At 39.7% G+C, this 17,272-nt stretch overlaps 1 protein-coding gene across 1 annotated transcript in view; it reads left to right on the plus strand.

The window, feature by feature from the left end:
- LOC150081707 (protein strawberry notch homolog 1-like) overlaps positions 1-17,272 on the plus strand; it is a 438,163-nt gene that overhangs the window by 243,821 nt on the left and 177,070 nt on the right. Inside the window, exon 15 of the mRNA XM_090378817.1 lies at positions 7,108-7,329. Within this exon, the coding sequence (XP_090234943.1) occupies positions 7,108-7,329 (222 nt within the window). The remainder of the gene's footprint in view (positions 1-7,107; positions 7,330-17,272) is intronic.

Consider the following 17,272-nt stretch of genomic DNA (forward strand, 5'->3'; position numbering starts at 1 on the left):
CTAAAGGCAAATGATGACCCCCACCATGCATAACATCATAATTTTTCGTAAGGATAGAATTGTGGATGGTCCTGCTCATGGAGGGAGTGGCTATCCTTGTGGGCAACCAGACCCCAGTTCAGCCCTTGCTACTTACAACCAGCATAGAGGCTGTTGCAATTCGCCTTACAGTGGGATTTTTATTAACCGTCTGTTCTATTTATTTGCCACCTGGGACTGACATCTCCCAGAAAGACCTTGACGATCTTGTAATGCAGTTACCTTCCCTTTTCTTACTTCTTGGGGATTTTAATGGACATAACATCTTGTGGGATAGTGCTAGCATCAATGGAAGGGGACGAGTCATAGATCATATGCTAAATGACAATGATCTCTCCCTTCTAAACGTTGGAACAAACACCTTCTTCCACATACCTACCCTTACGTTTTCTGCCATTGATCTATTTATTTTCAAACATCTCGGGGATATCTTCCTATTCCCCAGAGTTTCTGGTCCTGAAATATAAAAGAAAAACAGGCACTAAATTTCACATTAAAGGGCCTTTGTCCCTACAACGAACCATTCACTATGCAGGAATTAAAAAGAGCTCTCTCACTTTCTAAAGCAAGAGCTGTTGGACCAGATTGGCATCCATTATGAAATGATTAAACACCTTTCATCAACATCTGTGGATCACCAGCCCATTTTATATAACAAAATCTATATTGAAGAGTAGTTTCCAGATGCCCGGTGCATGGCAATTGTTTTTGCCTTTGTGAAGCCCGGAAAGGATCCTAAAATCCCTACTAATTATCATCCTATCGCTCTGACCAGCTGTCTGTGCAAAATCCTAGAGAGAATGGTTAATTTTCATTTAATGTGGTATTTAGAATCAAACCACCTCTCCAACATTCAGTGCAGCTTCCGCAGAAACAGGATGGACCATCTTATTAGATTGGAAACATCCATCTGGGATGCTTTCCTAAAACGCGAACATTTAGTGTCAGTATTCTTTGACATGGAGAAAGCGTATGACACAACTTGGAGATTTGGCATCTTAAAGATTTGTATGACCTCAGTCGTAGAGGGCATCTCCCCATTTTTATTAAAAACTTTTTAGCCAAGTGGTCCTTCCAAGTTCGTGTAGGATCCTCACTTTCTCGGCCATTTTGCCAAGAGGAGATAGTACCGCAAGGATCAGTATTAAATATCACTCTTTTCTCCAACTGTAAACAGTGTCTTCTATGTTGATGACGTTAGCATATTTTGTCAGTCATGCAACATGGAGGTTATTGAAAGACAACTGCAACAAGCCATTAAGCGCCTTAATTCCCGGACCCTTGCTAATGGATTCAGGTTCTCACCGCAGAAGACCTTTTGCGTACACTTTTGTCATAAGCGTAATCTTCATCCTGAACCTGAATTAAAGCTTGGACAAAATCTATTCCAGTACTGTCAGACACAAAATTCTTGGGACTCATATTTGATAAAAAGCTGACCTTTCTAGATCACATCCATCAACTTCGTATAAAGTGCACAAGAAGTCTTAGTATTCTTCACTCTCTGGCCTCTACATATTGGAGTGCAGACCAATGCACCATACTGTGCATTTACCGTGCACTTGCACGTTCCAGACTAGATTATGGGTCCCAGGTATACAATTCAGCCAGGGACAGTGTACTTCGATGGCTGGACCCTATTCATCATCAGGCTATCCGTATCGCTACTGGAGCATATCAAACATCTCCTGTCCAGAGCCTATATGTTGAAGCAAATGAACCACCATTATCTCTTCGACATAAGCAGGTGTCTCTTCAATATGCTTTAAAACTGAAATATCTGCCAGACCATCCTATGTGGCCAACCGTTTTTGAGCCATGATGGGAAAGTTTGTACAACGCCCATCAGACTGCCAATTGTCCTTTTGGTATTTGTTTCCAAGAGCTACATAAAGAACTTAAAATCAAGGTAGACAAGGTTGCCCAAACACCAAAGCACCCTCTTCTACCCTGACATTCTCACATTACAGCATGTGACTTTTCCCTTAAAAAGGGGGGAAAGTCAGACACTCCATTGTCTGTCTACCTGCAGCTTTATTCAGCATGCACAGCTGAACATTCTGACTTCGCACCAGTTTACACAGATGGCTCGAAGTCAGAATTATATGTAGGATCTGCTGCTGTCTTTACAGACACCACTATATCAGAGAATATTCTCCCTGAATGCAGCAGATTCACTGAAGAGCTGCACGCTAGCCTTGGATCATATTAGTAAATGCCAGCACCAACAGTTCTTTTTATATTCGGATTCTTTGAACATCTTGCAGACTTTATTATCAGTGATATATAATCCTCACTCTCTCCATGAACGTGAATACGATATCTGCTTCTGATGGATTCCCGGCCACATTGGATTAGGGAAAATGATTTTGCTGATGCTGCAGCCAAATCAGCAATTCCTTCTAATAATTGTTGCCTGTCAGTCCCCTATACAGACTACAGGCAAATAATACACAAAAAGATTCACATCCAGTGGCAAAATTCATGGAATAGAAAGGTGTGAAAAGGAAGCGTCCTGGCGACTGCAGATTCAGAGAGAGAGAAAAAAAAAAAAAAGCAATATCGATAAAAAGAGGTGGACTGGGTCAAAAATTCTTATCCGGAAAAATTTATAGTGGCTTCATACTATGGTTTATGGCCAAAATCACACCGACCTCCAGTCTGCCACTGTCGATAGATAAAAAATATGAAACTGTGAAACGCTCTGAGCGAAATGAAAGACCATGTGATATTGCACGTGCTACAGACCTAAATGAGGCAACGCCGAGAATTACAAAGAATGCAGAGAAAATAAAAACAACTTTCATAGCAGGAACAACTCAAAGTGTAATTAAAATCCATTAGATTAAGACACAAAGAATTGGTAGAGATACAACGGCTCTTTTTTGTTTGATTTTCTATCCAACTGTTTGGATAGAAAATCAAACAAAAAACAAGTTTGCTTACGATAGAAGCAAAAGCATTAGCAATATTTTGTTACGTAATAGTCGTAATAAAATACTTATGTATTTTATTACGATTATTTATTGTGTTTGTTAATGTTTTGGGTGGTCGGCACCTAACCCTATTTTTCCCATAGGGCCTGTTGTTTGTATTGCACGATTTTGCATTGCACGAGGTTTTCTAGGAGCACAACTATCGTGCTATACGAGGACTGACTGTACTTGCGTTAAATACTCCAAATTTACTAAATACTGTTAAAGCTGGTTATCTAAATTGCCATATCTGCCCCTATATACCAAATCCATTACAGTGTTATAAGTGTCAGAAGTTCGGACACTCTCAGACAACATGTCGAGGAAACACAATACCCCCAAAATGTGGAACCCAAGATCACACTCAGATTGTACTGCAACATATCCCGTTTGCCCTAATTGCAAGGAAGCTCATCCTGCATATTCTAAAAATTGTGAGTCGTGGATACATGGAAAAAAAAATACAGAAATATAAAGTTGAACACAAAGTGACCTATCAGGAAGTGAGACGACAAATACTGAAAGATAGTCCTGCACGCAAATATGCAGATGTTACAAAGAAATATCATTTGGTTGCTACACAAACCAGTGACTCAGTTCCACCTAACATATCACTTGCTGTGAATGGACTAGGGCTCAGCTTTCAGTTCCTCAAAAAAAACAGAGACCAGACTTGTAATACCCCAATTTCCATCCCCTCTACTAGTGGCATAAAGTCACAAAGTGAGACCAGGATGGGGAAAGCTCAATCTTCTACTAAGAGCCAAATTAATACTGCGGAAATGGATATAGATGGCAAAACTCAAGAACCTTTATTAGAAATTTATGCTGAAGAAGGTATAGACACTGGACAGCCTAACTTTCCTAAAAAAGATAAAATTAAATAGATCACTATAAGCCTACTGCCTCAAAAAAAGCAACCGGATCATCCTATCACTAAAACTAAATAATGCAGTGCAATTTATAATGGAATTGTCGAGGATTACGTACTAGTACAGATGAACTTTACGACCTAATTCGAGATTTCAAAATTTGTTTACAGGAAACATTTTTAACTCCACAAGTGATCCCCCCCCCCACCTCAATAAAGAAATATACTTTGTACAGGCATGACAGGAATACAGCAACTGCAGCCCATTGAGGTATAGCAGTTTTGGTATCTGTTACTAATCTGTCTAGACAAATCCCCTTAAAAACTAATTTGAAGTTGTTGCTGTAAGAATAGAATTTGGAATAGTTTTATCTCTTGTTTCTATTTATCTTTCACTGAACCAAATGTATGTATTCCTGAGACTTTGATGAGCTTCTTGCACAGATACCACCTCCTCAGCCATCTTTGATGAGGAGGTGGCACAGATACCACCTCCTCAGCAAAAAAAACAAGAGACCAGACTTGTAATACCTCAATTTCCATCCCCTCTACTAGTGGCATAAAGTCAAAGTGAGACCAGGATGGCAAAAGCTGGATAGGCAGAAAGCTGTTTGATAGGTGATTCTAATGGACACCACCCATTATGGAGAAGTCTACATATGGATAAAAGAGGGCAGTGTGTGTCCAGTAATAGAAACATTACTGGACACACGTAATCTAACTGCTGAACACCGGTGCACTCATGTGCATTTTCCCACTGGAAATACTTCTGCCATAGATCAATCTATCTGCAGGTCATATAGACATCAAAGGAAATGAATATGCAGATCAAGATCAAGCCACTAAACATCCAATCACTGCAAGCTTTTCTAACTACCAAGTGCCATATATAGACTACAAATCATTCATAAAAAGCATGTGAAGAGCAATGGTTCAAATCTGGCAGGCTCGGGGTGGCAATAAGCTGCTTCGATTTAAACAGGAACCTAAGTTATGTATATTAAGCATGGGATCAAATAGACATGATCCGGGATAGGACGCGTATGGGCATATGCATCTAACCCATATTTATCTACTTATGGGAGAAGATCCACCTATTTGTACATTTTATCAGTCTACACTTATGGCGAAGCATATTCTAATAAATTGCAACCATTATAATAATTATCAAAACACAGTTTTTACATCTGCAAGAACCTTTGACATTGCCTCATCTGATTGAAGACAATGCAAATCTAGTCGAGTTCTTTGTTTTCTTAAAGCAGACAGGATTATTTAACAGATTTTAACTGGTAATTGCACTACAGAATAGAATCAGGTATAATATGGCTTTAGCAGCCCTTGTGTCATTAAACAACGTATCAGCCAACCATAATTCACATTATCCTCTGGAATTTTCTACCGTGAAGGGAATTTATCTCATATACCAGGGTAGTACTATATTTATATTTGGTAGGAGAAATAAAGATTCTTTCTTTCTTTCTTTGTGTTATTGATAATGTATACATTCCACATTCCTCAAATTTATTACACATATGGGTTATTGTTAGACGAGTAGGTGCCCTTGTCCTATATTCTTTTCCGCTCACTCTGAACCTCTACAACATTTTCAAATTTCCAGTTGCATTTAAGAATCACCTTTCTCTTATCAGAACTTAATTGTATGTTCTCTGTAATTTCTGTGGATTTCAGCCACTCTGAAAAAAAAAAAAATAAAATAATAATACAAATTGGTTATTTAATTCACGAACTATGGATTATATGAAGTATGTTTATATAACTTTGACATGTGTTATATATACAGAAACGGATAGCTCGTTAATTATGGTTGATACATTGTAAGGGTTAGCCCTCGAAAAAGTCCCTTTCAATGTATCTTATTGCCATAACTAACATTTTAATGGTATTTTTATATATGTTTATAATTTATTGCTTATGTCATGGCATAGATTGATTTTTTTCCAGGTCACGTTGGGTACCCGCCATGGTTTATGGTTTACCTGATAAGCTAGTATATCATATTTTACCTTTAAAAAACTCTTACCACTATTAACTTAACTCGTATTCATATATATATATATATATATATATATATTTGATGGTAACATATTTCTAGGTTTCCTATCACTTGTTAAGTGTCTTAAACTTAGATTTGTCATATTATGGCCTACAATGCCAATATATTATCTACATTCAGTATGAATTTGAATTTTGTTGTGGCCCTTTTACCTCTCATCTTAGGCTTTTTAATGGAGACTTTTAGAATGAGAGGCAGAATGTAATTATTATTATTAGCTATATGGTGCAAGGAAGCCTGAGGCTTATGCTGCACCAGCCAAAAAAAAAATTCCTGAGTTACCCCTGAGAGAGAGAGAGAGAGAGAGAGAGAGAGAGAGAGAGAGGGGGTAGAAGGGAATTAACAAGAAAGAGAAGAATGATGATATTCGGCTCCGGATCCTGGGTGTGCCAAGCTCATACTCACCAGATTTGAGCTCCTGGGGCCAGTCAAACTGAATGAAAAGTTAAGTAAGGAGGATTTAAAATAGGACACTTTTTCCATGTGAAGTATTTTAATTTGTTTATTGATATGAAAAGGACATTTAGTACAATTAGATCCCCTAAACAACTAAATAAAATTGGTATGTTTTGGATTTCAATATCAAAATTTGTCCTCAAGCCTATGTTTTTGGGTTTGAGAGGAGTTCTGAACTCCTCTCACACAGTTTAGTAACTCCAAAACTGGAGTTACTCGGGAACTCTGTTTCTTATCCAGAGTTCCTCAGTCTGTTTGATAAAATGTCTTGATATCTTTCTTACTTGGCATAATGCCCCACTTGAATTTAATTATGAGTGATGAATTACCATAATAAAAACAGGATACAACCTGACTTAGATGAAATTAAAGGTGTAGATATATAGGGAACTTCAAGACAGATAATTTTTGGTCTCCTCTTGAAAAGTCATCTTTCTCATCCATCAAAACAGGCAAGTCAACCAATTGCATACATAGAATTTTTGGACACAATTCACTGACACTTCCTAGCCTTGGTTGGTTTGGTGAAAAACAGACAGATGCCAAGTTTTATCTTTGTTTTTCATTTTTTAAATATTAATTATAGCTTAAATAGCAAAAAAATATATTAAAAGATCATTATGTATTTCATCTAGATTGTATTATTCATTTTAGTATTTTTACATTATTTTTATTTTTTTATCCTACAGTTCGTCGAGCTAGACAGGGTGTTAAAAGATATAAAGAAGATAAGTTGTCTGATGAAAGTAGCTCAGAAGAATATCACGATGACAACAATGGAAGTGATTTTGATCCATCAGATATGGAATCTGTTGAAGAAGAAGAAGAAGGAAGTGATGAAGACTTTAACCCTTCAGAGTCCGAGGGTGATAGCGATTTTAATCCTTTTGGAGAAGACTCAGATAGTGATGGTACGTAGATATTGATGAATGTAAACTACAGCTTAATTCATGTGAGTGTTCAATAAATGTTGTTGTTGGGTTTGTTGGTGCATCAGCAACTGTGGCTATAATGCACATTCAATAAATGCTTGAAGCATAGTTATCCTATATTATAATGAATTACACTCAGTGATTGCAGATATGTGACCGTCTACTTAATACCATGTTAGACCACTGTTTGCATGGATAATAGCTGCTATTCACCTAGGCATTGACTTCACTAGATGTCCGAAGATGTCCATAGGATTCTGCAGCCATGCTGCCAGCAAGTATTTCCATAGTGTCAGAATAAATGACAGTTGCACGTCCATGTACCTCACTTCCCATACCAAAACATCCCACAGACGTTCAATTGGATTGAGGTCAGGAGAATTGGGAGGCCAAACAAGATGTTATATCTTCACCATGTTCCTCGAACCACTTGTGCACAGTGCAGACCCAATGACGCGCCGGATAGTAGACACCATGCAAAATGGGGGTAGACTTGTGTTGATTATACCATACATGAAAGCTTCTGCTGATGTGTTGTATCAGGTATTTGGAATAATTCGACCACCACACTCATTTTCAGTCCTCAGTGTCTAACCAGCATGTTGTTGGCACCACAGCATTCGCCCTCAGTGATGATCAGCATTAAGAAGAGGGTGTCTCTTGTGTCATCTGCTGTGGAATCCCATACATCTGAGTGTGCAGCTCATCCTCATTTGGGATACCATTCTTGTATTCTCCACATTGTATTGTAATGTCAACTGTCGCACAGTGACCTGTCATTCAGCCTGTACAACATGCTGCACCCTTTGATCACCACAAATATCCACCTTGCTTAATCCTTTACAGTTCTGTTGGCAGGATGTGGTTTGACCCATTCAATACCGTTCTTTGTATATCTTAACCACAATGGCCATGAGCAACCAACTAGATGTGCCATTTCTGATATGGAAGCACCTGATGCATGAGCACCCACAATCATTCCCTTTTGACACTCCAATATCTTTACGAGGTCCCATAACCACTACATTATCACTTTGACTTGCACAACCAGATGCAAATATTATCTCTAGCATTCAGCCTTTTATACTGCAAATTATGTGACAAAGTCCATTGCAGATGGGATGGTCACAATTCGGTGATCACTAAGTGTATATTCCTAGATCATTTGGTTTCAAATTGTGTTTGTTATGTTAGGTTTTTTATTGTCTCTGTAGAAATTTCTATTCTTGTGCTTCCAAGTAAATCACTATTTGTGTTTAATTGTAGTGTGTGTGTGTGTGTGTGTGAGATAAAAGCCATTAAAAGGTATTTAAGCCTAATTGTGCAATTGTATAAATAGTTCCATCCATGTGTAGACCTGACCCTCTGTTAAATTTAAAAATCAAACTGTTGCTAGAGGGTTTTGTGAAACTTTACAATCAAGTGTAAAATACATTGTATTTTAAATAGATAATAACGTGTTTTTGCAATTTTTAGTATTAGCATATATACATAAGCATATGCAGGGTCCAGTCACATTATTATTATGACCACCTACCTAGTATCCAGAATACATGCACTTTTGCAGCATGCACCGCAGCCAGCGGTGCATGCTGCGAAAGGCACTAGGTTCCTTGGTGGAGGATCCATCCATCTGATGTGTCGATCAAGGTAGTCCCATAGATTTTCAATTGGGTTAAGACCCGAAGAATTTGGTGGCCAAGGGAGTATCTTGAAGTCTTCATCGACCCCCTCAAACCATTCGTGGACAATTCTGCAACATGGCATGGCGCATTTTCTTGCTAATAGATACCATCGCCCCCCAGAGAACACGGTCAATATGTACAGGTGTACCTGATCATAGGTAACCATTTGTGAACAGAGTGCCCTCCAGAGGTATCAGTGGACACAAGCCATGCCATGAAAACATTCCACAGACCATAACGCCGCCCCCCACCAGCCTGCCTTCTGCCAATAATCATGTCCAGTGTCTGTTCTTGAAGGTTTCAGTCCTAATATGCCACCATCCATCCGCTCGGTGGAGCAGAAACCATGACTCATCAGAGAAGGCCACCCGTTCCCACTCTCAATGGTCCAGTGTCTGTATTGCTGGGCAAACCGACACCGTTGTTTGCGATGAACAGCTGTCAACATGGGTGCTGTAGTAGTTAGTAGTAGTAGTGGCATGTGATGCAAGAAAGCAAGCATATGAGCTTATGTAGCATCAGATAAAAAAAAAAAAAAAAAAAATTACAAAACAATCCCCTCTAAATATTTGTCCAGTTCCTCCTTAAATTTATTTAACCTATCAACTTCCATAACGGCATATGGAAGTTTGTTCCAGCAATTAACCACCCACTGGCTAAAGTCAAATTTCCGCACATCTATTCTACATCTGTCGTTCCTCAATTTCAATTTATGCTCCCTTAGGTTCGTAAACTAAACAAGTGGAAGAATCCCATCAGAATTCACCGTGCTCAACCCATTCAAGGTCTTATACACCTCTATCAGATCACCTTGCAGGTGCCTAGTCTCCAGCTGCTGCAATTTGTAGAACTTAAAAGCCTCTCCTGGTAAGAGGATCCCTTCATTCCCCTCACCAATCTTGTTGCCCTTCTCTGTACATGCTCAAGCAAATCTATATCCTTCCTAAAATGAGGCCTTCAGACCTGCACGCAGTACACAAAGCGTGACCTGACCATTGCCTTATACACAGGGACAATCACCTCTGTTTCCCTGGTAACAAAATTCCTATATGACATTGACAAAACCCCATGACCTGCCCTGGCAGCCTGCCTGCCTTGCTCAGAAAACTTCATATCTGACTGCACAATTACTCACAGGTCTTTTTCATTTTCTACATCCTTAAGTGTAGTACCACACAGATGGTACGTTTCTCTGGGGTTACTTCTACCCATATGCAGTACTTTGCATTTTTCAATGTTAAACTTCAGTTGCCACTTCTCAGCCCATCTGCCCAAATTTTCTAGATACTGTTGCAGTAACACACTGCCATTACTGTTGTTAACAACCCTGCCAACCTTTGTATCATCTGCAAACTTCGATACTAAGCCTAATATACCTTCATCAATATCATTGATAAATATACAAAACAACAGTGGACCCAACACCCGAACCCTGTGGGACTCCACTAATAACATTAGTCCACGAAGAGCAGCACCCATTGATTACCACCTTAATACCATTCTGCTCCAATTTGTACAGTAGTCTTCCATGCGCAACAGTGTCAAAAGCTTTCCTGAACTCCAAGTATATGATATCAAAATTATTTTTTGCATCCAGTTCCTTTGTAACCACATCATAATAACCAATCAAATTTTTCAGACAAGACTTACCCTTAACAAACCCATGCTTTGTCTGAATTATTGCTGCAGTCTTGTCTAGATGATACTGCTATGCATCTTTAACCAGTGACTTCATTATTTTATCCAGAACAGAAATTAAACTGGTCTGTAATTACTCGTGTCACCCTCAATTCCCCCTTTGTGAATTGGGGAAACATTTGCACATCTCCAGTCCGTGGGGACCTCCCCTGAGTCCAAGGATGCTCTTGTAATTATGGTTAAGGGTTTGCTTACTGTCACCAAGCATTAGTAGAGGCATTTGATGCAAGAAAGCAAGCTTATGCAGCATCAGCCAAAAAAAAAAAAAAAAAAAAAAAAACCACTTCCACTTCACCCCTCTGTTCGTTCAAAATACCTGTCCAGCTGAGCCTTAAACTTATTTAGGCTATCAACTTCCACGACAAGGCATGGAAGTCTGTTCCACCACCCAACCACTCGCTGGCTAAAGGCAAATTTCCGCACGTCTATCCTACATCTGTCTTTCCTCAATTTGAATTTATGCCCTCTCAGGCGATTATTCTGAGCGAGAGGAAGAATCCCATCAGCATTGAGCATGCTCAAACCATTCAATGCTTTATACACCTCTATCAGATCACCTCGCTGGTGCCTAGTCTCCAGACACTGTAATTTGCAAAACTTAAGCCTTTCTTCGTAAGAGCACCCCTTTGTTCCATTCACTAATCGTATTGCCCTTCTCTGCACTCGTTCCAGCAGCTCTACATCCTTCTTGAAATGAGGCCTCCAGACCTGTATACAGTACTCTAGGTGTGGCCTGACCATTGCCTTATACAAGGGAATAATCACCTCCTTATCCCTGCTAGAAAAATTCCTATATATCATTGACAATACACCATGAGCTACTCTTGCAGCCCTTCTGCACTGCTCAGAGAACTTCATATCTGCCTGCACAACCACCCCCAGGTCCCTTTCATTCTTTACCACTGTCAGTGTAGTACCACAGAGTTGATACATTGCTCTGGGGTTGGTTGCTGTTTCCTATGTGTAGTACTTTACATTTGTCAATGTTAAACTTCATTTGCCACCTCTCAGCAAATCTGCTCAACCTTTCCAGATCCTGTTGCAGCAGCATAGTGTCAGTAGTGTCCTTGACAACCCTGCCTACCTTTGTATCATCTGCAGACTTCGATATTAAGCTTGATATACCATCATCAATATCATTTATGAATACAGAAAACAATAATGGACCCAACACTGCGCCCTGAGGGACTCCACTAATAACATTAGTCCACGACGAGCAGTGTCCATTGATTACCACTCTCTGTCTTCTCCCCCTCAGCCACCCCTTTATCCACAGCAGCAATTTGCCTCCAATGTCACACTGCTCCAATTTGTGCAGCAGTCTTCCATGTGCAACAGTATCAAAAGCCGTTCTAAGATCCAAGTATATAATATCAAAGTTATTCCCTGCATCCAGTTCCTTTGTGACTGCATCATAGTATCCAGTCAAATTGATCAGGCAAGACTTCCCCTTAACAAAACCATGCTGTGTCCTAGCTATAACTGAAGTCTTGTCTAAATGATCCTGCAGTGCTTCTTTAACTAGTGCCTCCATTAATTTTCCTGGAACAGAAGTTAAACTCACAGGTCTATAATTGCTTGTGTCAGCCTTTGATCCCCCTTTGTGAATTGGGGTCACATTTGCACATCTCCAGTCTGTGGGTACCTCCCCTGAGTCCAAGGAAGCTCTCATAATTATGGCTAAGGGTTTGCTTACTTCCTCTGCTGCCTCCTTTAATATAACTGGGTAGATCCCATCCACCCCGGGTGCCTTTCTTATGTTTATCTTCAACAATTTCTCCTCCACTTTACTCTCAGTTATTACAAGATTGTCTAGCTTACTGCTAGAGTTGAATACACCTCTGGCTTTCCCCTCGCTAAATAACTCCTCATGTGTGAATGTCGATGCAAAATATTCATTTAGTTTGTTAGCTACCTGAGCAGGATCATCAACAGTTGACCCATCGATATCAAGTGGACCAATCTGATTCATCCCCTTCCTTCTAGAGTTTACATAAGTAAAGAACTCTTTGCTGTTTTTATTTGCCTCCCTTGCCAAAGATTTCTCGTAATCTGCCTTCGCCTGCCTAACCTCCTTTGTAACTTGGTTACAGATCAACTTGTATCTATCATAGGCTTCTGTGTCATGTGTTAATTTGTATGTATCCCATGCATGTTTCTTCTCTGCCATATGACTCATCAGTTCATCTGACATCCATTTAAGCCTAAACCATGAACAATAATTCTTAGTTGGCATGTAAAGCCTAGTAGCTTCCAAGATAAGTTCTTTAAAGGCTTCCCATTTTGTATTTGCTGTTGGTAACATCATCAGTTGGTCCCACTATATAGAATTTAAATACTGTCTCAGTCCATCGTAGTCGCCTTTACGAAAGCAATAACCCTTCCCTTTACCCCTAATGGTAGTTACCTCTTTGAGTAAATCCCACTTCAGCACACTGTGATCACTGCCACCAAGTGGTTCATTTATCTGCAGATTCTTAATGCATGAAGAATCACTGCTGATAATCAAATCAAGAGTATTCCTCCCTCTAGTTTCCTCCTGAACATGCTGATGTAGAAAACAATCATCCAATAAATCCACAAAAGCCTTGCTAGTGTGTGAGTGACCAGCCCCCAAATTCCAGTCAATATCTGGGAAATTAAAATCTCCCATTATAAGACTCTCTGATTTACTGGCTCACTGTATTTCCCTGGACAGTTTCTTATTATACTCATCAGAGTCATTAGGCCTATAGCACACTCCTACTCTCAATTTTGATCTCCCAGTGCTTATGTCTCACCAAACTGACTCGACACTGCACTGTCCAGCGATGTCCACTGGCTTCACTTCCTTGGATTTTATGTATTTCCTAACTAATAGCATAACCCCTCCTCCCTTCCTATCCAGTATCTTTTCTATAGATGTTGTACTCCCCAATTCCAGTTCTGCATTCCTTATATCTTTGTGACACCAAGTCTCTGATATCCCAACAATATCTGCCTTTCATGTTTTGAGCAATACCTCAAATTCATCAAATTTATTTACTAAACTCCTAGCATTGGTGTACACGCAAGTATACATGCACCTGTTTCTATTCTTAGCTACCCTAACACAACCCATGTGTTTACTTGTACCGCAATGACTCCCAGCAGTCTCTGAAATATCCTGAATCTTGTTTTTCAGACTTCTGCTCATTCCAATAGAAGCAGTGCAAGAATCTCTTTCACCTCTGCCAGTGGCTACTGTTAATCTATTCATCTTTGTCTCCCCCCAAGCTAGCAGTTTTCCGACCCACCTAACACTGCCTCGATAGCATCAGCAAATATTCTTGCACCCTTTCTATTTAAGTGTATCTCATCCCTGTAGATGCAGTCTCTCCTGTTAACAAGTACAGACCAGGCTGAAAAAAATTCTACCCCTTGAGCCTTGCACAATCTTTCCAGGGCTGAATTGATCAACAAGGCTGTCATCATGTACTCCTTCCTATCGTGTCTGGGCAGAACTGCAGACACTTTTAAATTCAACCCTAATTCACGGCTTCTTTTTCAACAGTGACCTGTACGTGTTAAGCTTGATATGCCTTGTCAATATCATTCACAAATATAGAAAATGACAGTGGGCCCCGCACTGAATCTCTGTGCTCTCTGGCTTCTCCCACTCGACTATTCCATTATGTATAGCAGTAACTTACCCTTAATGCCACACTGCTCTAATTTGTACAGCAGACTTTACTGTGCAATGGTATGTGCAAAGACTAGTTTTCTGCTCACAGTGAGGAGTTAGCTATGTTCAAGAGTCCTAAAAGAGTTTGTCCACAAATGTAAAAAATTGTAACTCTCAAACCGGCTAAGGTAAAGAAAGCCCACACAAGAATCATGCAAAAGTTCAATGAAATTTACTGGTAAAAGTACTTTGCCGTAACGGCATTTGTATTGTTGCTTGCTCAGGAAACAGATGGTGGGTGTTATCGGTCTGGAGTAGAAGTTGAATCTCAGGTAGCTTGAAACCCTCCCGAAGTGGAGAGGGGGGGGGGTAACCTGACTTTTTTTTCTTTAGAATCATTAATTGAATCATGAACAGAGTCACATTGGAAGTTCTGGCGTCGTAAAAAATGTTTGTAATGTAGTGTCACCGGTAAACTTTTTCGAAGTTTGCCATGCTTCTCGTGTGAGCTTCCTTAAACTTTGCCTTTTTTTTTTTATTAATAAAGAATTTATTCACTAGTCCACCAGTGATTCTAAAGAAAAAAGGTCAGGTTACCTCCTCCACTTCGGGAGGATATCAATCTCCCATGGGATTCAATTTCTACTCCTGACGTAGGTGTTAGATGACTTTCATCAACCGGTGAAATACCACCACTTTGCTTATTGGAGGCTTGAAGTGGCAAAACCCATGTTTAGTCTCTAGAGCAAAGTTTTCGGCATTCCCCTCCCCCCCATACTTCTCCTTCCCATGCACGGTACTAAGTACTATAGGTTTTGATACCTTTCGTGTTTGGGGTTTTCATAAAAAAATAAAAAATAAAATAATAACACTCACTGTATGTTTACTAAGCGAGCAACAATACAAATGCCATTATGGCAAAGTACATTTACCCATAACTTTATCGAACTTTTGCATGCTTCTCGTGTGGGGTTTCTTTACCTTCACCCTCACACCTAACTACATAGAGAAGGACAGATTTGCTAGCCAATTTTCAAATCCTTAACTCAGATATTTTTAGGTTACTTATTGAACGCCTCTTGTATAAAGAAATTTTGACTTAAGAAGTTTTTCTGTAGTGTAGTGTATTATATAAAGTAACCTACTGCTATTACTGGCTATTATTAGTCTGACATTATTGTTATCTTTTTCTCCCTTTGTGGGATTTTTTTCTGCCCCATGACAGGTACTGGTATCAAATGCACGTAGTAGTTGGTTGTGTCTGGTTACTATTATTGTTACAGTTGGCCGAGGAACTCTCTTACTATCCTACAGTTGTTCAGGATTGCAGCTTTCTGGAGTTCCATTTAAGTGTTTTCTGGAAGTACCTATTGCTAGGTACTAATGGAGGCTCTTTGGCACCATGCTAATGGTTAACACGATGATCAGGATGGTCTTTACTTGTTCCATATGCCACGTATCTTTGATTACCTGTCTTATGTCTGAGTACTTTCTGATTTTACCTCTTTTTTTTTTTTTTTTTTTCTTTTTTTCTGGAGGGTGCTGGTTTTGGGCACTGCTACCTCAATCAGGTAGGTATCCATTTCCTTCTTGTTAATTAGGTTTATGTCTGGTCTTGTTGTGTGGGATCATCTTGTCCATTACGATGGCATAGACCTAGTATAATCTGTGAGCAGTAATCTCTAGTATGACCTGAGGCTCATACTTGTAATACTGTGAACTTTTTTTTTGATCAGCTGGTATTTTTGCACTAGCTTCTGATGTATTATCCTGGCCCTATGGTCATGTCTGTGAGGGTACTTCGTTTGGGTGATCACCCTGCATTCTGTGGTGATGTGCTGGATTGTTTCTGGGGCCAGGTGTCATCTGTTACTCCAGGATCCTTGGTGATGTATTTCCTAGTGTTGATTACCTGGGCTGGGATAGCGAGCGTGAATCCTTCATTCTTGGGGAAGAGCCTGTCGTTCATAAGCTAAGTGGTGGAAGCCATGTTATCTTTGTAGTCTTGATGGAGGTCATTGTAGTGCCTGCCATGAAATGTCTTCTTTTCCCATCTTTCTGTCTGTGTGAGTGTAGTCCCCTTGTTGAGGTTGGGTTATATGCCATTTGTCTATCTTATGACGTGGTAGAGTGAACGTGTAGAGTGGTTCTCTTCAAGACGCCTGGTCAGCGTGAAGAGGAAAAGACCAAACCCTCCAGCAATGAGAGCACAACAATACAAATGGCCCTCAGTCTCCAGCAGCTTTCACTCTCCCTCTTACGGCAGCGAGAGGATCAGAGTGGAAGCAGAGGGTGCTAAGAATCTCTGGGTACGACCAGGCTGCCATGCACGGAAATTGAACTTGGCCTGTTATAACGTACAATCACTCATCGGTGAAGACAGGATATTAGAGCTGGAAAAGGAATTAGAAAATGTGAATTGGAATATCATCGGTTTGGCTGAAACAAGAAGAAGAAATGAATCACTTATAAGTTTATCAAGTGGAAATCTGCTGTACACCAATGGAAACAGTGAAAGGAGTGAAGGTGGAGTTGGGTTTCTGGTCCATAAAGATTTTAAAAACAACATTTTGGAATTCAAAAGTACATCACCAAGGGTGTCAAGACTAATACTCAAGATTTCTAAGAGGTACAAGCTAAAGATTATAATGATTTATGCACCAACATCGAGCTATGATGATGAAGAGGTTGAAGAAATGTACACTGAAATTGAGAGTCTTCTAGATCAGCAGAAAACCCACTACACTATTATTATGGGGGACTTCAATGCTAAGGTTGGAAAAAGGCAAAACAGCGCAGAAAGAGGAACTATAGGAAATTTTGGAATTGGTGAAAGAAATAAAAGAGGCGAAAGACTTGTGGAATTTGCAAAATCTCAAGGAATGTCAGTAATGAA

This window comes from Mastigoproctus giganteus, chromosome 8, assembly GCF_048544385.1.
Source record: "Mastigoproctus giganteus isolate SK-2022 chromosome 8, ASM4854438v1, whole genome shotgun sequence".
In the NCBI taxonomy this organism is placed as follows: domain Eukaryota; kingdom Metazoa; phylum Arthropoda; class Arachnida; order Uropygi; family Thelyphonidae; genus Mastigoproctus; species Mastigoproctus giganteus.